The sequence below is a fragment of the Oryzias latipes genome, chromosome 4, assembly GCF_002234675.1.
Source record: "Oryzias latipes chromosome 4, ASM223467v1".
NCBI lineage: Eukaryota > Metazoa > Chordata > Actinopteri > Beloniformes > Adrianichthyidae > Oryzias > Oryzias latipes.
The window spans coordinates 5,883,494-5,901,407 of record NC_019862.2 but is presented as its reverse complement, the minus strand read 5'-3'; the positions used below and the strand labels follow the sequence as shown (position 1 = coordinate 5,901,407).

The 17,914-nt window shown below is 43.6% G+C and overlaps 2 protein-coding genes across 4 annotated transcripts; one reads left to right on the top strand and one right to left on the bottom strand.

Annotated features, from left to right (window-relative positions):
• The first annotated feature begins 1,485 nt into the window (after window positions 1–1,485).
• Window positions 1,486–7,270, top strand: lrrc39 (leucine rich repeat containing 39). The gene is made up of 10 exons (XM_004067809.4): window positions 1,486–1,874; window positions 2,536–2,675; window positions 2,791–3,068; window positions 3,522–3,630; window positions 3,698–3,854; window positions 3,983–4,119; window positions 4,433–4,578; window positions 4,666–4,818; window positions 6,576–6,754; window positions 6,958–7,270. The coding sequence occupies exons 3-10, from the start codon at window positions 2,950–2,952 to the stop codon at window positions 6,975–6,977; spliced, it is 1,020 nt and encodes a 339-aa protein (XP_004067857.2). The 5' UTR covers window positions 1,486–1,874; window positions 2,536–2,675; window positions 2,791–2,949; the 3' UTR covers window positions 6,978–7,270.
• Window positions 7,174–17,898, bottom strand: trmt13 (tRNA methyltransferase 13 homolog). Of its 3 annotated transcripts, XM_004067656.4 has the most exons (12): window positions 17,713–17,844; window positions 17,402–17,553; window positions 14,797–14,846; window positions 14,600–14,666; window positions 12,461–12,520; window positions 12,305–12,374; window positions 11,818–11,924; window positions 11,233–11,418; window positions 10,502–10,574; window positions 10,346–10,420; window positions 7,624–8,014; window positions 7,174–7,544 (listed from the first exon to the last, which is right to left on the bottom strand). In XM_004067656.4, exons 1-12 carry the CDS (start codon window positions 17,750–17,752, stop codon window positions 7,364–7,366), a joined length of 1,452 nt encoding a protein of 483 aa, XP_004067704.2. In that variant the 5' UTR covers window positions 17,753–17,844; the 3' UTR covers window positions 7,174–7,363. The 3 variants fall into 3 exon arrangements, with proteins under 3 accessions (XP_004067704.2, XP_020557867.1, XP_020557866.1); XM_020702208.2 differs by lacking the exons at window positions 17,402–17,553; window positions 17,713–17,844 and adding an exon at window positions 17,860–17,898; XM_020702207.1 differs by lacking the exons at window positions 17,402–17,553; window positions 17,713–17,844 and adding an exon at window positions 15,418–16,489.
• Between the last annotated feature and the right edge of the window lie 16 nt (window positions 17,899–17,914).

Below are 17,914 nucleotides of genomic sequence, written 5' to 3'. Positions count from 1 at the left end.
TTGAAAACAAAACTTCACATGGCTTGCTTCTGTTTAAATTGTGACTTTAAATCTGTGTAAATCTCTGTAGTTAAATTTGCAAAAAAAACACCCACTTATTCTGAAGAGCTAGGTGTTTAAAAAAAGGTTATGGTTTTTTTTAGGAAAAGTTATTAGGTTAAAAGCAATGATTTGTGGGGTGAAGCTGGAAGGTTTGCAATGAAGTGTGTTTGCTGAAGCAGTGATGTGTGCGCATTAGCGCTTCTACACTAAATAACTCCCTGGGTGAGGCCCTCCCCAGGCGCCCCCCCATTAGCCCTTGTGCTATCCTAGGCACTTTAACATTGGGAGTTGGGTCATCTAGACCTACTAGACAGTGCGCTGAACCTTTTTTCTTCAATGATTTGTGATCTTCACTGGTGTCCATGGATTACATGAAAACTTTCCACCTTTATCCACCTTTGTCATGGTAGGGAGAACACGTCAATGTAAGGGTGGGGTCATCTAAGATAGCACAAGGGTTAAGTGTTAAGCTACCAACTTTGTATTGTAGTACAAACAGCTGCTTTGACCACAAAGTTGACCTACTAACTTATGGTGTAACTGACGACCACACCAGTGCTAATTCCTATAATGCACAAAAGATTCTGCTGCTCCTCTTCTCTGCAAACAGAGGGGTTTGGGAAGCCATTGATGGTTCTTGATGCCCGGCTTCAGTCAGCTGATATGTTGAGAGAGGAGCCCTGGTACCATCAGATTAGTGGTGCACAGAGGCTTTTTGTCTTGTCCCTTGTCATAGGTGTTTCCGAAGCAAGGTGTTTTCCAGGGGATGTTGCTCTCTATAGCTAGCTATATAGGAATCAAAAAGCTGAGTACAGACCAGAGTTGATAAAGCTCAGCGGTGGGCTCAGTACCACTAGAGAGAAGCTGATGGACTGGCAGGGTGATGCTTTATGAGCCGGTCTTAAGAACTGGAGAGTTGATGAGTTGCACTGGTGCCATCATCTTGACCCCTGTGAAGACTAAACATGAAAACAGCAGCACTGACCAGGAGAGGGAGTCAAAGTGACAGGGAACTGTCAAACCGTGACTGTACCACCAAAGCCGACTTGTGTCCCATTCACTGTATGACCCTGCTTAGCCTAAACAATAGGAGGATTGAAATAAATGGTAGAGTCCATGGATTGTGGTGATGAAGCCATTTAATAGTCCTTTTAACATTGAAGAAGCACACACAACATGAATGAACAGGGTAATGTCCTCCCTGAAAGTGACCCACTAACTTATGGTGCAAAGTGAACAAACACCATCACTTTCCATTTTTTTATCATTAAAACTTAAAAAGCTCAGAGGTGTCCAGTCTTTAGATAGGACAGTATGTAACGGAGCAACCTTTCTTAACCCTTGTGCTATCTTATGACCCCACCCTTACATTGACGTGTTCTCCCTACCATGACAACGGTGGATAAAGGTAGAAAGATTTCATGTAATCTATGGACACCAGTGAAGATCACAATTATGAGAGGCAGTCATATATATAGTACCGCAAACCCCAACCAAACCGTTTCACCTGGATAGTAGAATCTTCTGGTCCACAGTATTGAAGGATGCAAACAAGTCTGTCTCAAGGCAAAATGATAACATAGTTCCCATCATCAGTTGCCTGAAAGAGATTGCAGCAACGGCAGACCATTTTTGGATCGGGAAATCCAGCTGGGCCCATACCCTGCTCCCATACCCTTTGGTGATGGAGCAGGAGAGAGACTCTGCCCCTGGATGTCAAGAGGGATCTGGCGCTCCCTGCTATTGTCGTGATTTGAGACCAGAACTTGGGAAAGAGCTCTGTGCTGGAGGCGTTGTCTGGGGCGGCCCGGGAGAGGGAGCAATGAGTTCTGGTGAGAAAAAAAACTCGTGTCCAGACCTTTTATTTTTCTTAAATCTCACTTAACATAATGGGAAAAAAACTAACGTTTGTACTAGATATTATTCACAATCATGAAGCAATCATGTTGCTGAATAATGCAAAGTCCCCTAAGGGTTGAAAGATGCAGAGAGAAGGGTTCCTGATGCAGGGATTTCTCCAATTTTCTGAAATCTTATGATACTCTGTTTGGTAAACAAGATTTGTTGAAGCATTTTTATATAAATGCTGAGGAACATTTTTTTTTTATAATATTCTACAGTCTGTTAAAGGATTGGAGAAACTATATAGACCTTGTTTAATTAGTAGACTTCTAAAACAATCCTTTGATTCTCCTTTTCCAGCACTTTCCTTCTTTCTGTTCCAAGGGAAACTGATCAGTGAATTCTCAGAATTAAACACAACCCTTCCTGCAGCTTTTTAAATGATGAATAAAAACAAGGAAGAAGTGAACCAGAAATGTATGAAAATGGACTCCAAAAAAGAATTTCCTGCTATGTCATGCAAACCCAATCCTTGATAATTCAAATGTGCACGTTTGCATAAAATAAAGGTTCAAAATATGCAGTCAAATGAGTTCAGTTCTGCAGTACCTTCTCTACAACACTTCTACTGTCTTGTGGTATTCTACTCAGGACAGCATTCCCTCACACATTTGACGGCACTCACAGCAGTCAACTGTGGCAGCAGCGGGTCATGTGATCTAGGTCTAAAATTATCCACCAGCTCTGAGGTCAGATTTCAGCAACATGGAGGACGGTTGGGCAGCCACAAGGTGAGAGCTACAGGGGATGTCCTACTCGGGCTGAAGTTGAATGTGGTCAGGACCAACTGGACTTCTCTGCATCTTCATCTTAGTTCATCTACTGTTGTGCTTGTTCTCTCCAAAGGCAAAATGGCTATACGGCAAGGTTACCGGCTGAAGCCACTTTAACCAAACAGTAATCAATTGTGCCAAAAGGGATGGTCAGAGAGGCAGAGTTGCAGCTCACAGGTCAGAGGTAATTTAAACTGTGAGCGCTGTAACATTAAGACAGGAAGTGGCTGCCATGGTGGGCGTGGTGGCATATAGCTCCGTGAGCTCCATCAAAGCTCTGTGGGAGACCCGGATCCGGAGGAGCAAGGAGGAGGAGCAGAAAAGAACAGCCAGGGGTGGGGCCCCAGGAAGGTAAGGATTGTCATACTCACGTAGGGGCTCTCCTCATTGGTTAAAACAGCAGTAACAGAAACCTTTTTACAAAATCAGAACCAGATCAGAGCCTGGAATTGAAACCCATGGACTCTGACAAGGTCTTGAGCCAGGAGCAGAACTTGTGGAGACCCATAAACCTGCTTGTTTTAACAGATTAATATACAACATAATTACTAAAATGCTGCCCGATTCGACTTCTGATTCAACACATATATGTAAAATGCCAACATACTTGTCAATATACCATTCAGAGATCAACCACGCTGGTGATTAAATAATGGTGAAAATTTAATTTTATGATTTTTTTGGGAGGGGGGGGGGTCTACTGGTTATTTTGAGAGACACCAGATTTAATTGTTAAGGCTGTTCATGAACACCCAGAAACTGGCTTTGATCCTGGGTTCTGGGTCTGACTTTGTTCTGGTTCAGACTCAGTGTTGGGGTCTGGGAGGATCGTGCTATTCTGGCTCGCTTGAAGCAGAAACTGCAGACTGAAGATGGACGATTAATTCTTCGAATTGAACAGGAAGAGTGGAAGGTAACCCCCCCCACCAGCCTGATCTAGGTTGGAAATAAGCTATAACTTGGATATTCTTCCTGTTCAGTCTTTGCCAGGGTGTCTGATCCACCTCAGTCAGGTCCAGGAGTGGCAGATCCACAGAACTGGACTGCAGAAGATTCCTCATTTTATTCCCAGCTTCCAGAACCTCCTGGTCCTCGATTTGTCCCGTAATTCCATTACAGAGATCCCAAAACAAATCGGTAAGTTCAGCATGTTTCCTTATGACTGATGTTTCAGTGTAGTGCAGAATTGTTCTAGGATAGTCCTGGGACAGAATAGGAGACTGGCTCAGTCTATGTTTAGACATGTGTTCTGGTTCTGGTCTCAGGTGAGCTGACTCGGCTGAAAGAACTGCTGCTGAGCTACAACAGAATCCAGTCTGTTCCTGAAGAGTTGGGTGGATGTGAGAGTCTGGAGAGACTAGAATTGTCTATGAACCGGGACCTTAGTGAGCTTCCAGACCAGGTAGAAGTCCAGACCAGCTTGCTGATGTTAATCAGTACTTTCCTGAGTGTCCAGAAGAAGCCCGAAGAACTACTGTATTTCAAACCCAGATTTGGGTCTAAACTTCATGTAGATCCCTTTAAAGAAACATGAAACTGATTTGAAGATATATGTCAAGGAAAGTTTTAATATATCCAAGTTGAATCCAACTTACGGCTCCACCATAATGTGTTTTTAAACAAAACCAGACGTTTTTTCCTGGCATGAACACAAAGTAGCAAACAGACTAGGAACCAAACCTGAATCTGAATCCTGGTGTGATCTCTGACCCCAGTTTAGGAACCTGACACGGTTGCAGCACCTGGATCTGTCCATGAACTGCTTCAGCTTCATACCAGACTGCATAGTTGCACTACCGGCACTTGAATGGCTTGATATTGGGGGTAACTGCCTGCAGCACTTACCTGAGGACATACACAAGTAGTATGAAGTAGTAGTATGAAGCACAAACTGAGCTCCTCCCCTTTGCAAATCAGCCAATGAACAGTGAGACATTGTTGTCCTCAGAATGGAGAACTTGCACACGTTGTGGTTGCAGAGGAATGACCTTGAGAAACTTCCAGACAACATCAGCCGGATGGCAAGCCTGGACACATTGGTGCTGAGTAGCAATAGACTCAGAGACATCCCACCCCTGATGGAGGACATGTCCAACCTCAGGTCAGTCTGTCCATTGTAGGGTCCGTTCATACTCTGGGGTTGGGGTCAGTATGCCTGTCCATCTATGTCTTTGGTCGGTCGACATGTTCAACATCAGGACAGACCATTCATCGTCAGCTCAGCACATCACCTGTCCCTCTATCCCAGGGGTCGGGAACCTTTTTGGCCAAGAGAGCCATAAACGCCACATATTTTTAAATGTAATTTCGAAAGAGCCATACAATAATGTAGCGTCTCTTTCCCACACTGAGGCACTGATACTTAACCTCTTTTAAGGTTCTTTATTCTGGTTACTGCAGACCGCAACGAACGCCGTACAATTAATTCTGCAGCTCCTGAATCTCTCCTGTCGACACGAGACAAGAGCGCTTCTCCCAACTTTATATTCACCTGCTCCCGCTCCAGCCCTCCCATTTCCCTTATTCGGCCCATAGCTGAACCCCATTGGTCCAAACTACCTAACAACCACCTGAGCGACAGAACTGAGAGCCAATCAGATCTCTGCTTGATGCGCTTTAAGAACTCCAGAACTTTTAACGCGGCCCAACAGCCAAGTTAAACTCAGTCCGCGACAATATGTTTAAAACTAATTAAACAAGTGAATGTGTGCATTTGATTTAATTTCAACATTTTTAAAGAACAATAAGTCTGTGGGTTCTTTTTTATAACATCGTTATGCTGTTGCTAATAAATGATGAGTATTTCTCGTGGTAGTTTTGCTGATGGTTTAGTCCGGTTGATCCCTGGTGAGTTTCTGCTTCACGCAGGCGTTGAGACTTTAAACGTGATCTTAGGTCTGAATGTTCTGTAGATGTGACAAAGACTGATCACATGCAGACGGGGAGACAAACACACACTCACACGCTGCAGTGAGTGACGGGCAACGGGTTTTACGTTTTTACAATCCCTGCGCGATTCACCTGCAGCCTGTGCCCACAACTCCACCTTCCTCACACATCCCGTCCCCGCAACTGCGCGCTCTTTCTCAGAGACGGGAGCGCGCAGTTTTGGGCACGGCAATTCACAGGTTTCCAGCTGGTACAAACTCTGTGAAATAATATATAATAGTAACTGATAGTGCTGGTGTAGATTTTGTTCTCCAAGCACCGCTACTACTGCGCGCCTCTGGCATAGCATCGCGCCAGACAAGGACTGGTCTAATGAAAAAAAAAAAAAAAGAATAATTAAAGATTTGTCTGCGAGCCACATGTGACCATCAAAAGAGCCATATATGGCTCGCGAGCCATAGGTTCCCGACCCCTGCTCTATCCTGACTTTACTATCTCCAAATAGACCTGAGATCGGCTGTCTATCCTCAGCTCAGATCAATCCATCCATTCTTTAATCAGTCTGTCTAAATGTAGGTCAGTCTAGCTGTCCAGCCTCAAGTTAGTTTACCTTTCTATACTCATTTTTCTGTTCATATTCAAGTCATTAAGTCCATCCTCAGGTCTTCTTGTCCCTCCACTGTCATGTTTATCTATCCAACCTCAGCTCAATAAATAGAACTTCAGGTCAAGGTGTGTGCCCTTGATTCAGTTTGTCCATCAGTCCTTGCAGCCACAGATAAGCTGTCTATCCTGAGCCCCATCTCTTTATCAGTCCATTCTCAGTTCACTCTTTCCTTAAGTTAGTATGCATGTCCATTGTTGCGTCAGTCCATCTGTCTTTCCTCCATCTATCCACCCTCAGGTCAGTTCACGTCGGTTCAAAGTTTATCGGTCTCTGTATCCTCAGGTCTGTCCATCTATCCTCAGGTTTGTGAATTTCCGGGACAACCCCTTAACTCTGGACCTGACTCTTCCTCCAAGAAAGAGAACAGAAGATGACGAGGGTGAAGACGACAGGGAGATGTTTGGACGAGAGTTCATGCAAATGTACATCCAGGAATCCAGAAAGAGAGCTTTTGCTGCGCTCAACATGCACCGCGTCAACCGTTAGTATCAACGCCACAATACCAGACATTGGAACTCCTAACACTGGACTGGACCCTAACAGAAGCTGTGGACACTAACACAGTGTGAAGCATGACCTCCTAATCGGATCACTGACATCTTTACCCACTTTGAAGCTAACCTGGTTTGTTTTTCTGGGAGGAAAATCTGAGCTGAAACATATTTTTTTCTTTAAATATTTCAGAGACAAATGAGGACTCATGAAGGTACAGAACCCAACTGGCCTCAGTTCTTTTGGGGATTTTTGTTCTGGATCGCAGCAGAACTCTTTCTTGGTTTCTGAAAGCTGCTCTAGAAATCAACTTTTATTGTGTTAGAGGACTCAGAAGACAAACCTGTTAGAGACCGTTTTAGCCTCACACTTTGTTGAAGCTCAAAGCTCCTCATAACCAGAACAAACTGGTTTGGACCTTTTAATTTATCAGAAGACTGAAACTGCAGAAGTGAGAAAGTAAAAAGCTATTTTATAAAACATTTGCACCTTCAAAAAAAAAAAATCAGGTCTCCTCCTCTGGATCTGTGTATTGATCTCTGATCAGCCCCTTAATTAAACCTCTTCAGAACGGACATATTTCCTTTGTGACAGAGCATCAGCTGGAGGAGGAAGATGGGACAGCAGTAAGTAAAACGTTCTCCAGCGTAACGCCTTGGTCTGTGTAACAGGTCAATCTGCTGCTGAAGCCTTGGCTTTTTAGGAAGTGACATCTGCCGCTGTCGATCAGACGTTTGCAGAGACGGCCGATCTTCTCTCGCTCCACCGCAGACAAGAACCTGCAGACAATCGCAACAACAAACTGATAGCTACTGCACATAAGTACTTTTTAGATGGGTTGGGGTTAGCATCATTTACTTGTTCATGGTGTCCGTTTCATCCAAGGGTTCGTGTTCCTCTTCTGCTCTTTCCTGATTGGTCGAATGATGTGACGAATAGTCCTGATTGGCAGCTCGAACTCCACATGTGGCCCAGCTGGACATGCGGCAAAAGGCGGAGAACTCTGCGGCTCCAAGTCCTCTTTCCAAGAAGAACTGCCTTCCCACAAAGTGACGCCACTCGCAGCGATGGTGGCAGCACAACGCCACCGCCAGGCCAAGCACAGGACTGACGCTGGCGCCAGAACAAGCACCAGAATCACCTGGGGTCGCTTCTGCTGCTGGTTCAGATGGCTTGAGGCGTTTTTGGGGCGGCTCAGTCTCTGGGTCTCTTAATCTGGATGTTTCCAACAAACATCTCAGAGCCAAGTCTGAGGACAGAACCAAACTGGGTCAGAACTTCTCTTTATTGTATTTCTGAACAGTTTAAGGTTTAACTTCTGCATTTCAGTTAAATGTGTATTTTGTGTATCATTGCCGACTGTAAGGAAATGTTTGTCTATCATCACTATGAGGCACAAGTTTGGAGGTCAGGGACGTCTGTTATGTCATCATGTTCTCGTCTGCGAGTCAGGGCTCCAGACTAACTTTTTTCAGTAGGAGCACAGTGGCCCCCAACTGAAAATTTTATGGCCACAACCAGAAAATTTAGGGGCGCATACCGTAAATCAACATGCTAACCAAATCTACCAATTTCCACTGTATTACTAATAAATACTTTAATAATAAATGCAGAAATTACAATGTGCTGTTTCAGATTCAGTGTCACATTTTATTCTGCACTTTTGAAGATGCAACAAGAAGGTAAACTGACAGCAGCATCGCTGTCATGACAGTACAAATAAGTAAAGAAAACAGATGGAAATTTATCTTGGTGACACCAAATAGGTGCAGCCAAGATGCACAATAAGTGTGTTTGAGATCACCCAGGTGAACTCAACGCTGCGCAGATCACCTGGTGTGTGACATATATTTTTGTTTTTGCTCCAACATCAACTGTCAATCATCACAAAAATATCGCGAGAAAGGGGTGGGAGCAAGGGGCAAACCTACCCGGACACAGCTGGAAGCTGAACTGACTGAAAGCTGCCCTACAGACTACAAAACAATGCATTATGGGACATGTGTCCTGATGGTTTTTGTAGTGGAGTGATTAATTAAAATAATTTAAAATACCAATTCATTAAAAAAGGTTACATACATCACAAAACATTAAAATAATCATAAAATATATAATAACACAGATCACACTAAGGGGGAGAAGAATATTAAAACTAAACTGAATGTTAAGGACAACTCCAATTTCCTGTTCTCCTTCAGTCTTGCTGCAGATTCGCTTTCATCTCACAGCCCCCCCGCCTGGTCTCCCCAACGATCCAGGCGAGGTGCCGGTTCATCTCAAACACGTCTATCGTTGCATTTTCCCCACGTATTTTCAGTGTGTCTAAAACTAATGTTGTTTTTGCTCGAGCGTGTTTAAAGTTCAAGCCCCATTAGCTGTCACGCATGTAGGTGTGGGACATTTATTCTCCTCAGCTGACCCGACTCCCGCGGGACGGGAGCGGTGTGCTGCCGTAACGGCCGTGCATAACCGTTTGATGCACCGCCGTAACCGTAACCAAAACCTAAACCTTCCTCCGGGTCTGTGTGACCCAGAGAAAAGTTCAGCACGGACTGCATGTATTTAGAAAATTACGAGCGAATAGATATGTTCTAAAGGAAAGTAAGGAACTCCTTAATGTGGTCCGGGGAGGGAGGGGGCTGTCAGGTGTCCTGCTTTCAAGCCCTGTCATTGTCACGCCCCCCCAAGAGTCATATATCCCACTGTGATTGGTTGCTTTGTCAGCTCCGTGCACGACAATGAAAAAGTGTCATTCATACAAACTGGCGGGCTGCAGTAACATTAAACCTTCATATTAAGGCGGGGACCGCAAAATATCATCTTGGGGGCCGCAAATAGCCCGCGGGCCGCGAGTTTGAGACCCCTGCTGTACGCTCTGGCACTGGTACACTAGCCGCAGGTCGGAAGAACGAATCAATAGTTCGCTTGCTCATAGCTCAGACGCACATATCAGGTTGTGATATTTGTCTCCGTTTCCTTCCCACAGAGGTTTACGCGCACTCGATTATCTCTAGGCCCCTCCCCCTACACGCATTTTAGCCACTCACAGTGACTTTCCCTATTCTTCTCACATGCAGTGGCCACCTCACACACAGGCATCACGCGAGAGTGTACATGCTCGCGTTTCATGAGTATGTGCGCAAGTGTGTGTGTCTGCCAGCGTGCGTGTGCGCTCGCGTCTCATAGATTATTTCATTGATCACTGACGTGCCCCTTCCACGTTTAATGTATAAAAAAAATACGTAGGGTGGGGGAGGCAAATTTACTGGTCGCGCATGTGCGACTGGATATAAAATTCAGTCGCACACTCTCAAATTTTGGTCGCAAAATGCGACCAAATGGTCGCCGTCTGGAGCCCTGCGAGTGTATCTGTTAGGAGTCGTTAGCAGCTGTCCACTAAAAAAATAAGCTCTTTAACTTTTTTTACTCCATAGATTTATGCCAAAAGATCAACAAAGGTTGCTGCCACTGTGAACTTTTCCTTTCAAGTTAATTCACTGGTGGAGAAGCAAAGCTTAGCAGTGAAGAAGAGAGTGGTTCATGGTTTCGGGTGGAGGGCTGTCAGCTTTTTAGAGCTCACCGGTAGCTGCACCACACAAATGCTTGCCAACTCCAACCAAAGGAAACTTCTTGTCCTGCAACAGGGGAACTTTACCTGTAAAACAGTCAGAGCAGAACATCAACCCCCCTGGATAAACTCAACTAAAAGCAGCACATGCACAGGTCCAGTTCTTACTCAGGTCCAGGTGCTCTATGTCCACTTGGAGCCTTTCAAACTGAACTCCAGCATCCTGGTGTTTCCCATCCACCTGAAACAAACCAAGGCCACCAGAGAATTTTTAAAACATTCGTCAGTCACTGATTCTGAAAGTGTAGATATATTTGTATAAATGTAGATGGGACTTCATCTTTGACATTTTTTTTTACAACATTACAGAAGAGAGCTGAGGAAAGAGAAGACATTTTAAGGATTCTGATTTTTCCTTTAGTCTTCTCTAGGGATGGGTATCGTGAAGGTTTTAACGGTACTACTACTCTTATTGATACAGCTTATCTATCCAGTATTTTAACGATACTCTTATCGATACTTTTTGGTACTTTTTTGTGCACACAAATAGCCAGACAGAACTCTCCTCTTCAGCAAGAATAGTGAAATTAATATCATCATTAATTAACAGAAAATTGACTGACTTGGCGAGTTAAATATGGCAGATAACGTTTATATCTTGTGGGACAATTTTTTTTTAACTTTTCCAGTACCGATAGCAGAACCGTTGAGGTCAGATCTTAACGATACTGCGGTCTTGAAGAATGTTGCCCCGGGGTTCGTTCAATACCAGGGCTCAGTACCCATCCCTAGTTTTCTCCAGAATCCACAGACAAGCTCTGCTGAGTTTACTGAAGTCCATTACAGTGATCTTGCCTTCTGGTTCTGGAAAATTCTGAAGGCTGGAGGACGTTCTGTACCTTGAATCGGATGCTGCTGCGCTCCACCAGCAGCAGCTGTAGATCCTCGCTGCCCTTCAGATCCCCGTTGTTCTTCAGGGCTTCGTGGATCCAATGAGAAAGTTTCCCCCGACCCGCACCGAACTCCACAAAGCACCGCCCCCTTCGAAGGAGACCCAGCTCGTCCAGGTGACCTAAAATGGAGGCCTGAAGACAACTGCAGGGTCAGACGGGAGCAGGTTCCTGAGGTCTTTGTGAAGCCTTTGAGAACTCCTTTGATACACACGGTGCAATGTCTCCCCCCTCAACCCCATTTACAGTCTCATAAAGCTGTGTGCGCCCCATGTCTGAGGTTCCCTGAGTGCAGCATGACGTGACATTCATGAGGTGATTATATTGCTGAACAATCGATGATGTCACAGACCCAGAGCAGGCAGACCTGAACCAGTCAGTGAGGAATTGTTGTTCAGTGACACAGCGGGTGGAATCAGTGAATTTAAGAGTATTACTCTAAATGTTAGTAAAGTCAACTTTTTGTTTTGTCAGGATGATGCGCTGGATTCTGATTGGCTAAGGTGGACAGGTGTTTCTGGGTTTCTTTTATACCTGCTGCTTCAGGTGTTTGTGGGCAGGGTCCCCATTCTTTGGGTTAACAAGTTCTTCCTGGAGGGCGGGATGAGACAGGAAGTTGTCCTCCACCTCACACTGCAGTCCTAAACAACAAAAACCATGAGAATAATGAAAGCCCACAGCAGATGTTGCAGTTTGGCGGCTTTGATTGGTTGATTGGTTACAGTTTTGGTTCAGAGATGTTGGGTTAAAACCAAATGGTAGACTCCATCATACACATCTTGGAGGTCCATCAGAAGATTTCATTCATATTAACCAAAACAAAGCTGAGCCTCTGTCTACTTCGTGTAAAACTAATTGGCCAGGAGGCAGAGTTTCTACACGAGAAGCTCTCAAACTGTTTCCATGGTGGATTCCCTTTGAGTGGAACATCTACCAAATGCACAACCTGGAAAGCGTTTGCTGAACCTGAAGTCATGCGCTGACACCTGGAGGGTTGGTGTTTGAAGAAAAGAAGACTCACCTTCTGAGGCCTTCTTAAGCTTCTCCAGAAGAAGCTCCAATTCTGACCAGCTGCGTTCTGACAGACTCACCTGTGCACAAACCCATCATTATTATTACTACCATCATCATCATATTCATCATCAGAACCATTACCACGCTGCAGGTAAGTTCTTACCTGTGGAAGTCCTTCATCGCCATCATCTGGACCTGCATTGATGTTCTCCACATAATAAATCTGAAAGAGGGTTGGACTGTCAGATAAATTAATGATGTACAGTATGGATGAATGTGACTTATTAGATCGGTGAGTGGCAGTGAGAGATAAAGAGAGAGAGAGAGAGATTTAAATATACATATATATATATATATACAGTACAGACCAAAGGTTGGGACACACCTTCTCATTCAAAGATTTTTCTTTATTTTTATGACTATGAAAATTGTAGATTCAAACTGAAGGCATCAAAACTGTGAATTAACACATGTGGAATTATATACAAAACAAAAAAGTGTGAAACAACTGAAAAGGTCATATTCTAGGTTCTTCATAGTAGCCACCTTTGCTTTGATTCCTGCTTTGCACACTCTTGACATTCTCTGGATGAACTTCAAGAGGTAGTCACCTGAAATGTTTTTCACTTCACAGGTGTGCCCTGTCAGGTTCAATACGTGCGATTTCTAGCCTTATAAATGGGGTTGGGACCATCAGTTGTGTTGAGCAGAAGTCAGGTGTTGGTCCTACTGAATAGACTGTTAGAATTTGTATTGTGCCAAGAAAAAAGCAGCTAAATACAGAAGAACGAGTGTTCATCATTACTTTAAGAAATGAAGGGCAGTCAGTCCGAAAAATTGGGAAAACTTTGAAAGTGTCTCCAAGTGCAGTCACAAAACCATCAAGAGCTACAAAGAAACTGGCTCACATGCGGACCACCTTAGGAAAGGAAGACCCAGAATCACCTCTGGTGCAGAGGATAAGTCCATCCGAGTCACCGGCCTCAGAAATGGCAGGTTAACAGCAGCTCAGATCAGAGAGCAGCTCAATGGCTCACAGAGTTCTAGCAGCAGACACATCTCTACAACAACTGTTTATTCCATCTTGTTTGCGTTTAGTTGGACCATCATTTGTTTTTCAACAGGACAATGACCCCAAACACACCTCCAGGCTGTGGAAGGGCTGTTTGACCAAGAAGGAGAGTGATGGGGGGCTGCACCAGATGACCTGGCCTCCACAGTCACCAGACCTGAACCCAATTGAGATGGTTCTGGGTGATCTGGACCGCAGATGGAAGACAAAAGGACCAACAAGAGCTAAGCATCTGGGGAAAGACTGTGGAAAACCATTTCATGTGACGACCTCTAGAAGCTCATCAAGAGAATGTCAAGAGTGTGCAAAGCAGGAATCAAAGCAAAAGGTGGCTACTTTGAAGAACCTACAAAATGACATCATTTTAGTTGTTTCACACTTTTTGTTATGTTTATAATTCCACATGTTTTAATTCATAGTTTTGATGCCTTCAGTATGAATCTACAATTTTCATAGTCATGAAAATAAAGAAAACTCTTTGAATAAGAAGGCATGTCCCAACTTCTGGTCTGTAATGTATATTGCAGTTTTGTGTACTTTTTTTTTTTTTTTACAGCAAACTGTGTCTTGCGTCCTGATTGGCTGTACACATTGTCAATCAATCTCCTCTGTGGCCTGTCTCTTGTACAGAAATTGCTCAGCTCTAAAAATTGACATAAACCTTCAATCGCGATCAGATCTTTGTCTTCCTTTTATAATACTAGACTTATTTTTCAATGAAGACTTGAAGTTTTAGAATTTAAACAAGAGTAAAAAGTGTGAAAATGTTCACGTCTGTCTAACAAAAGTGTATAAAATACTTTGCGGATGGATTAACACATATTGTAGGTTATTTTTAGAACGTAACCCCCTAGCAATGAATATATAAACAAACAAATATATGTATAAATGTATATAAATGCAAGGATAGATATGTAGGTGGATGGACGAATAAATACATGTGTGGGATGAACAAAATGGATGGGTGGATGGACGGAAACAGGGATAGATAAATGGATGCATCTGAGAATGGCTAAAAAGACGGATGGATGAATGTACGAGTAAGCGATAGATGAATAGATAAATGGGTAAGTGGACTGATAAATTGATGAATGGACAGAGAAAGATTTGGATGGGTGATGGACTGGTGGGACAGTTGAGAAAAAACAGATGGATGATAGATGGGTAATAAATAGAAAAATGATTAAATGTGTTTATAGATGGATGTAAAGATGGAGGACTGAATCCTACAGGTTTGGGTTTCTGTCTGGAGTTGCATTTCTTCAGGTGTTTCTCCAATTTGTCTTCGGCCACAGTGCTATGAAAAGACAAAAATCATTTTCAGACTTTTTGATCCGATATTCAGTCAAAATCGTCAATACCGTCCTCTCTCTCGCATCAAGTAACAGATCTACAGCTTGATTGATAAATAAAGCCTAAACTCTCACTGTTTGGGATCCAGAGGACAGATGATCCTCCTGCTGCTTCCTCCCTCCGCCTGGAAACAGATGACAGATTTATGACATCACAGATTGTCAGTATTGAGGGGCCACGGAAGTAGCACTAATTTTTTATCCCAGCATGCCTTTGTTTACACTCTCTTCTGTTAACTCATAGCTCCTCACAACCCCAAGTTAAAATTAGTGCAACAGAAAATAGGTCTTCAGTTCCCACTTCCAACACCAACTCTTTTCACTTTTTTAAATGGAGCTCTAACAGCAGATTATTTCATTTTAAAGAAAAAAATAGTGGCCATTTAAAAGCTATTGGATCTTTTTTTAAAGGGTCTGTTGAGGAAGAACCAACATATTCAACAAGTCAGTTTAGAGTAACAAATTCAGTCCAAATGACGTCTTCAGTCAGCAAAAAGTTTTGAGCATATCTGAAATTTGGCCTGCTGCAGTCTACTTATGGCAACAAAAGAAAAGTTGCTGGGCTGTAAAGATTTTTGGGCTGATACACAAAAAAAAAGAAACTACAATGAAAATCCCCTTTTGATACAAAGAGCAGTATGCAGCACGTCACTGATGGCTCAGCTGCAGCTGTTGACGGTACCTTCCTGCTGTTACCTCATACTGCTGCTGCTTCATTGTAGGGAGCCAAATCAGGGTCATAAAGATTGGAAACCCGTCCCGACTACAGTTGGGTAAACAGTGGACGGTCCTTCTCTGGGCCCATGGAGCTGGAGCGATCACGATCACTATGCTGGCTCCCGGGAGGCGAGCTGGCGGCCAGACAGAGAGCCGCTGCAGGATGAGGAGCCAGCCTGCTCGGGTCTCCAGACTTCTTCATGATATTTTTCTAGTTTTCATCGAGAGGATAATAAAAAGGTCCCCTGATTTTATTCTTGTTTTTATTTTTACTCTCTGGTTAATGCGGGACAGCAAGCCTTCAAATTCATTCAGCTTAAATCATTTAAATCTCTGCTTTCCTCTGTCTCTTCTGGTGTGCCCCAAGGTTATGTCCTTGGTCCTCTTCTTTTCATTACTCATCTTTTACCCCTTGGCAATATTTTCTGTAAATTTAATATAAATGTTTATTTTTTCTGGATGACACCCTGCTCTATGTATCAAGCAAAGCTGAGTCCTCTCTTCCACCCTCCTCCCTCCCCTCCTGTCTGTCTGAAATCAGAAACTGGTTCACCTTAAACTCTCTCAAACTCAATAGTGATAAAACCGAGCTACTTCTCGTCGGTTCCAAGTCCACCCTTTCCAAAGCCACAAGTTTTACTCTTTCACTGATCTTCCTCCTCCCTGCAGGTGAAGAGTCTGGGTGTCACCCAGGATAGTTCTTTATCTTTTCAGTTCCATTTTAATAACATTGCTCGGTCTGCCCATTTCCATTTACGTAACATTAATTGCCTACACTCCTCCCTCACCATCCGCTCTAATTCTATTTTGGTCCACAGTCAGTAATTCCCTCCTCTTTGGTCTCCCTAAAACAAACCTCAATAAGCTTCAACTTAGACTTAGGCAGCAAAACTGGTCCAGAACTCAGCAGCCTGCATCACCTCCAGAACCTCCTCCTTCAGTCATATCACCCAGATTCTCCACCAGCTGCACTGGCTTCCCATAACCTCCAGAATCAAACTCCTGCTGTTTACCTTTAAGGCCCTCCATAACCTGACTCCTTATCTTACCAACCTACCGTACTCCATTAAAAAACAAAACCTCTGTTCTCTTCTGTCCTCCTCCGTTCAGCTCTCTGTTCCTCCGGCCCGACTCGTTACCATGGGAAGCTGAGCACCTTCAGCTGCTCGGCTCCCAAACTCTGGAATTCCCTCCCTCCGGATCTCCTTAACATTGACCCTTTACGTTCAAAACAAAAAAAGAAAAAAACTCAAAAATCATCTGTTTACTTCTGCCATCTCATCTAGATTCACTTTTGATTTTCTGTCAATTTCTATTTCTTGCACATTTAATGTTTATTTTTGACAGATCAGGGAGCTTGTTCATGCAGATGCACTCGTGGGCATTTGTGATCATTTCATTGACAGCGATTTAAAAAGGAGAAATACTCACAAATGCAATAATGAAGTGATTTCTTACTACATTTCTTTCATAAGAAAAACGTCACACATTTTGAAAACTCTAAAAACACGATTTGGGGGGCAGTTTGACACACATAAGGACTCATTCACGGCATGCTGGTGTTTTTTGTTCCATTTTGATGCAATTTTGTAGTCTGGCCAATAGATGTGACTAGTTTCAGTGTGTCAAATGCTTCACAACCCTGAACCACTTCAATACAATTAGATTCATTTGGGTTCAGAAAGCTTTGGTGTCTCCATCACTAGTAACGTGTGCCAAGAGTGGCTGTGGGCTGCGTGCAGACCCTGAACGCACCCTAAAGCCTTTCTTACAGTTTTACCGTAAAAGTTAAAATATTAATGCAAAAACTTTTGCAGTTCAGCTGCTGTACTAGCGTGGCAGCGATAAGCTGCAGGTACTGTCCTCTGGTGAGAGTGAAAACTGAATTAAAGCCACGTGATTGTCCGCTTGCCTTCTCCCACCACGCGCCTCGCCAAATCCTAGCGTCAGCACGTGAACTCACCGCGTTCGCATGTTCCCCGCAGAAGCGCTGTCCCTTCCCCACCATCATCTTACAGAAACGTTTCTTCCTCTCCAGGAAGAAGTTACATCTGTTGGGAAGCGGGGACGCCATGACGGACATGATGAGCGCGCCGCCGACGCCGCGTTCACGTGCTTAAATGCAGGAAGACCGGGCAAAAAAGCAAAAGTTTACTGTAAACTAGCAGTTTCACCCATTTTAAAAAACACGAAACTGACGCCACATCCGTTTGTGACGTTATTTATGTAGTTAATGTAATTTAGACATTGAATTTTAGATTTAGCAGCAAATACCCCAGTTTTTAGCTCCATAGCAATATTTGAACCGGTTCATTCTTTTCTTAATAATTGGTATCCAAAGTGTTTTCTGTTCAGAAGTCCAACAGCTTTGAAGTTTGGTCTCTTATCTTGGTTAGTTTTAAGTTGTGCTAAATGCTCAACCTGTGATTGGTCAGCTTGACTCATATCTCATCCCTGATTGGTTGTTTCATGGGTC

Coding starts and splice junctions, on each gene's coding strand:
- lrrc39 (XM_004067809.4), top strand. CDS start 2,950: ATGGTGGGCGTGGTGGCATATAGCTCCGTGAGCTCCATCAAAGCTCTG. Junction 3,855..3,982: donor AGAGATCCCAAAACAAATCG/GTAAGTTCAGCA, acceptor TTCTGGTCTCAG/GTGAGCTGACTCGGCTGAAA. Junction 4,819..6,575: donor GAGGACATGTCCAACCTCAG/GTCAGTCTGTCC, acceptor ATCTATCCTCAG/GTTTGTGAATTTCCGGGACA.
- trmt13 (XM_004067656.4), bottom strand. CDS start 17,752: ATGAACCGGTTCAAATATTGCTATGGAGCTAAAAACTGGG. Junction 11,925..12,304: donor GCTTAAGAAGGCCTCAGAAG/GTGAGTCTTCTT, acceptor TTTGTTGTTTAG/GACTGCAGTGTGAGGTGGAG. Junction 7,545..7,623: donor GAAACGGACACCATGAACAA/GTAAATGATGCT, acceptor GATTGTCTGCAG/GTTCTTGTCTGCGGTGGAGC.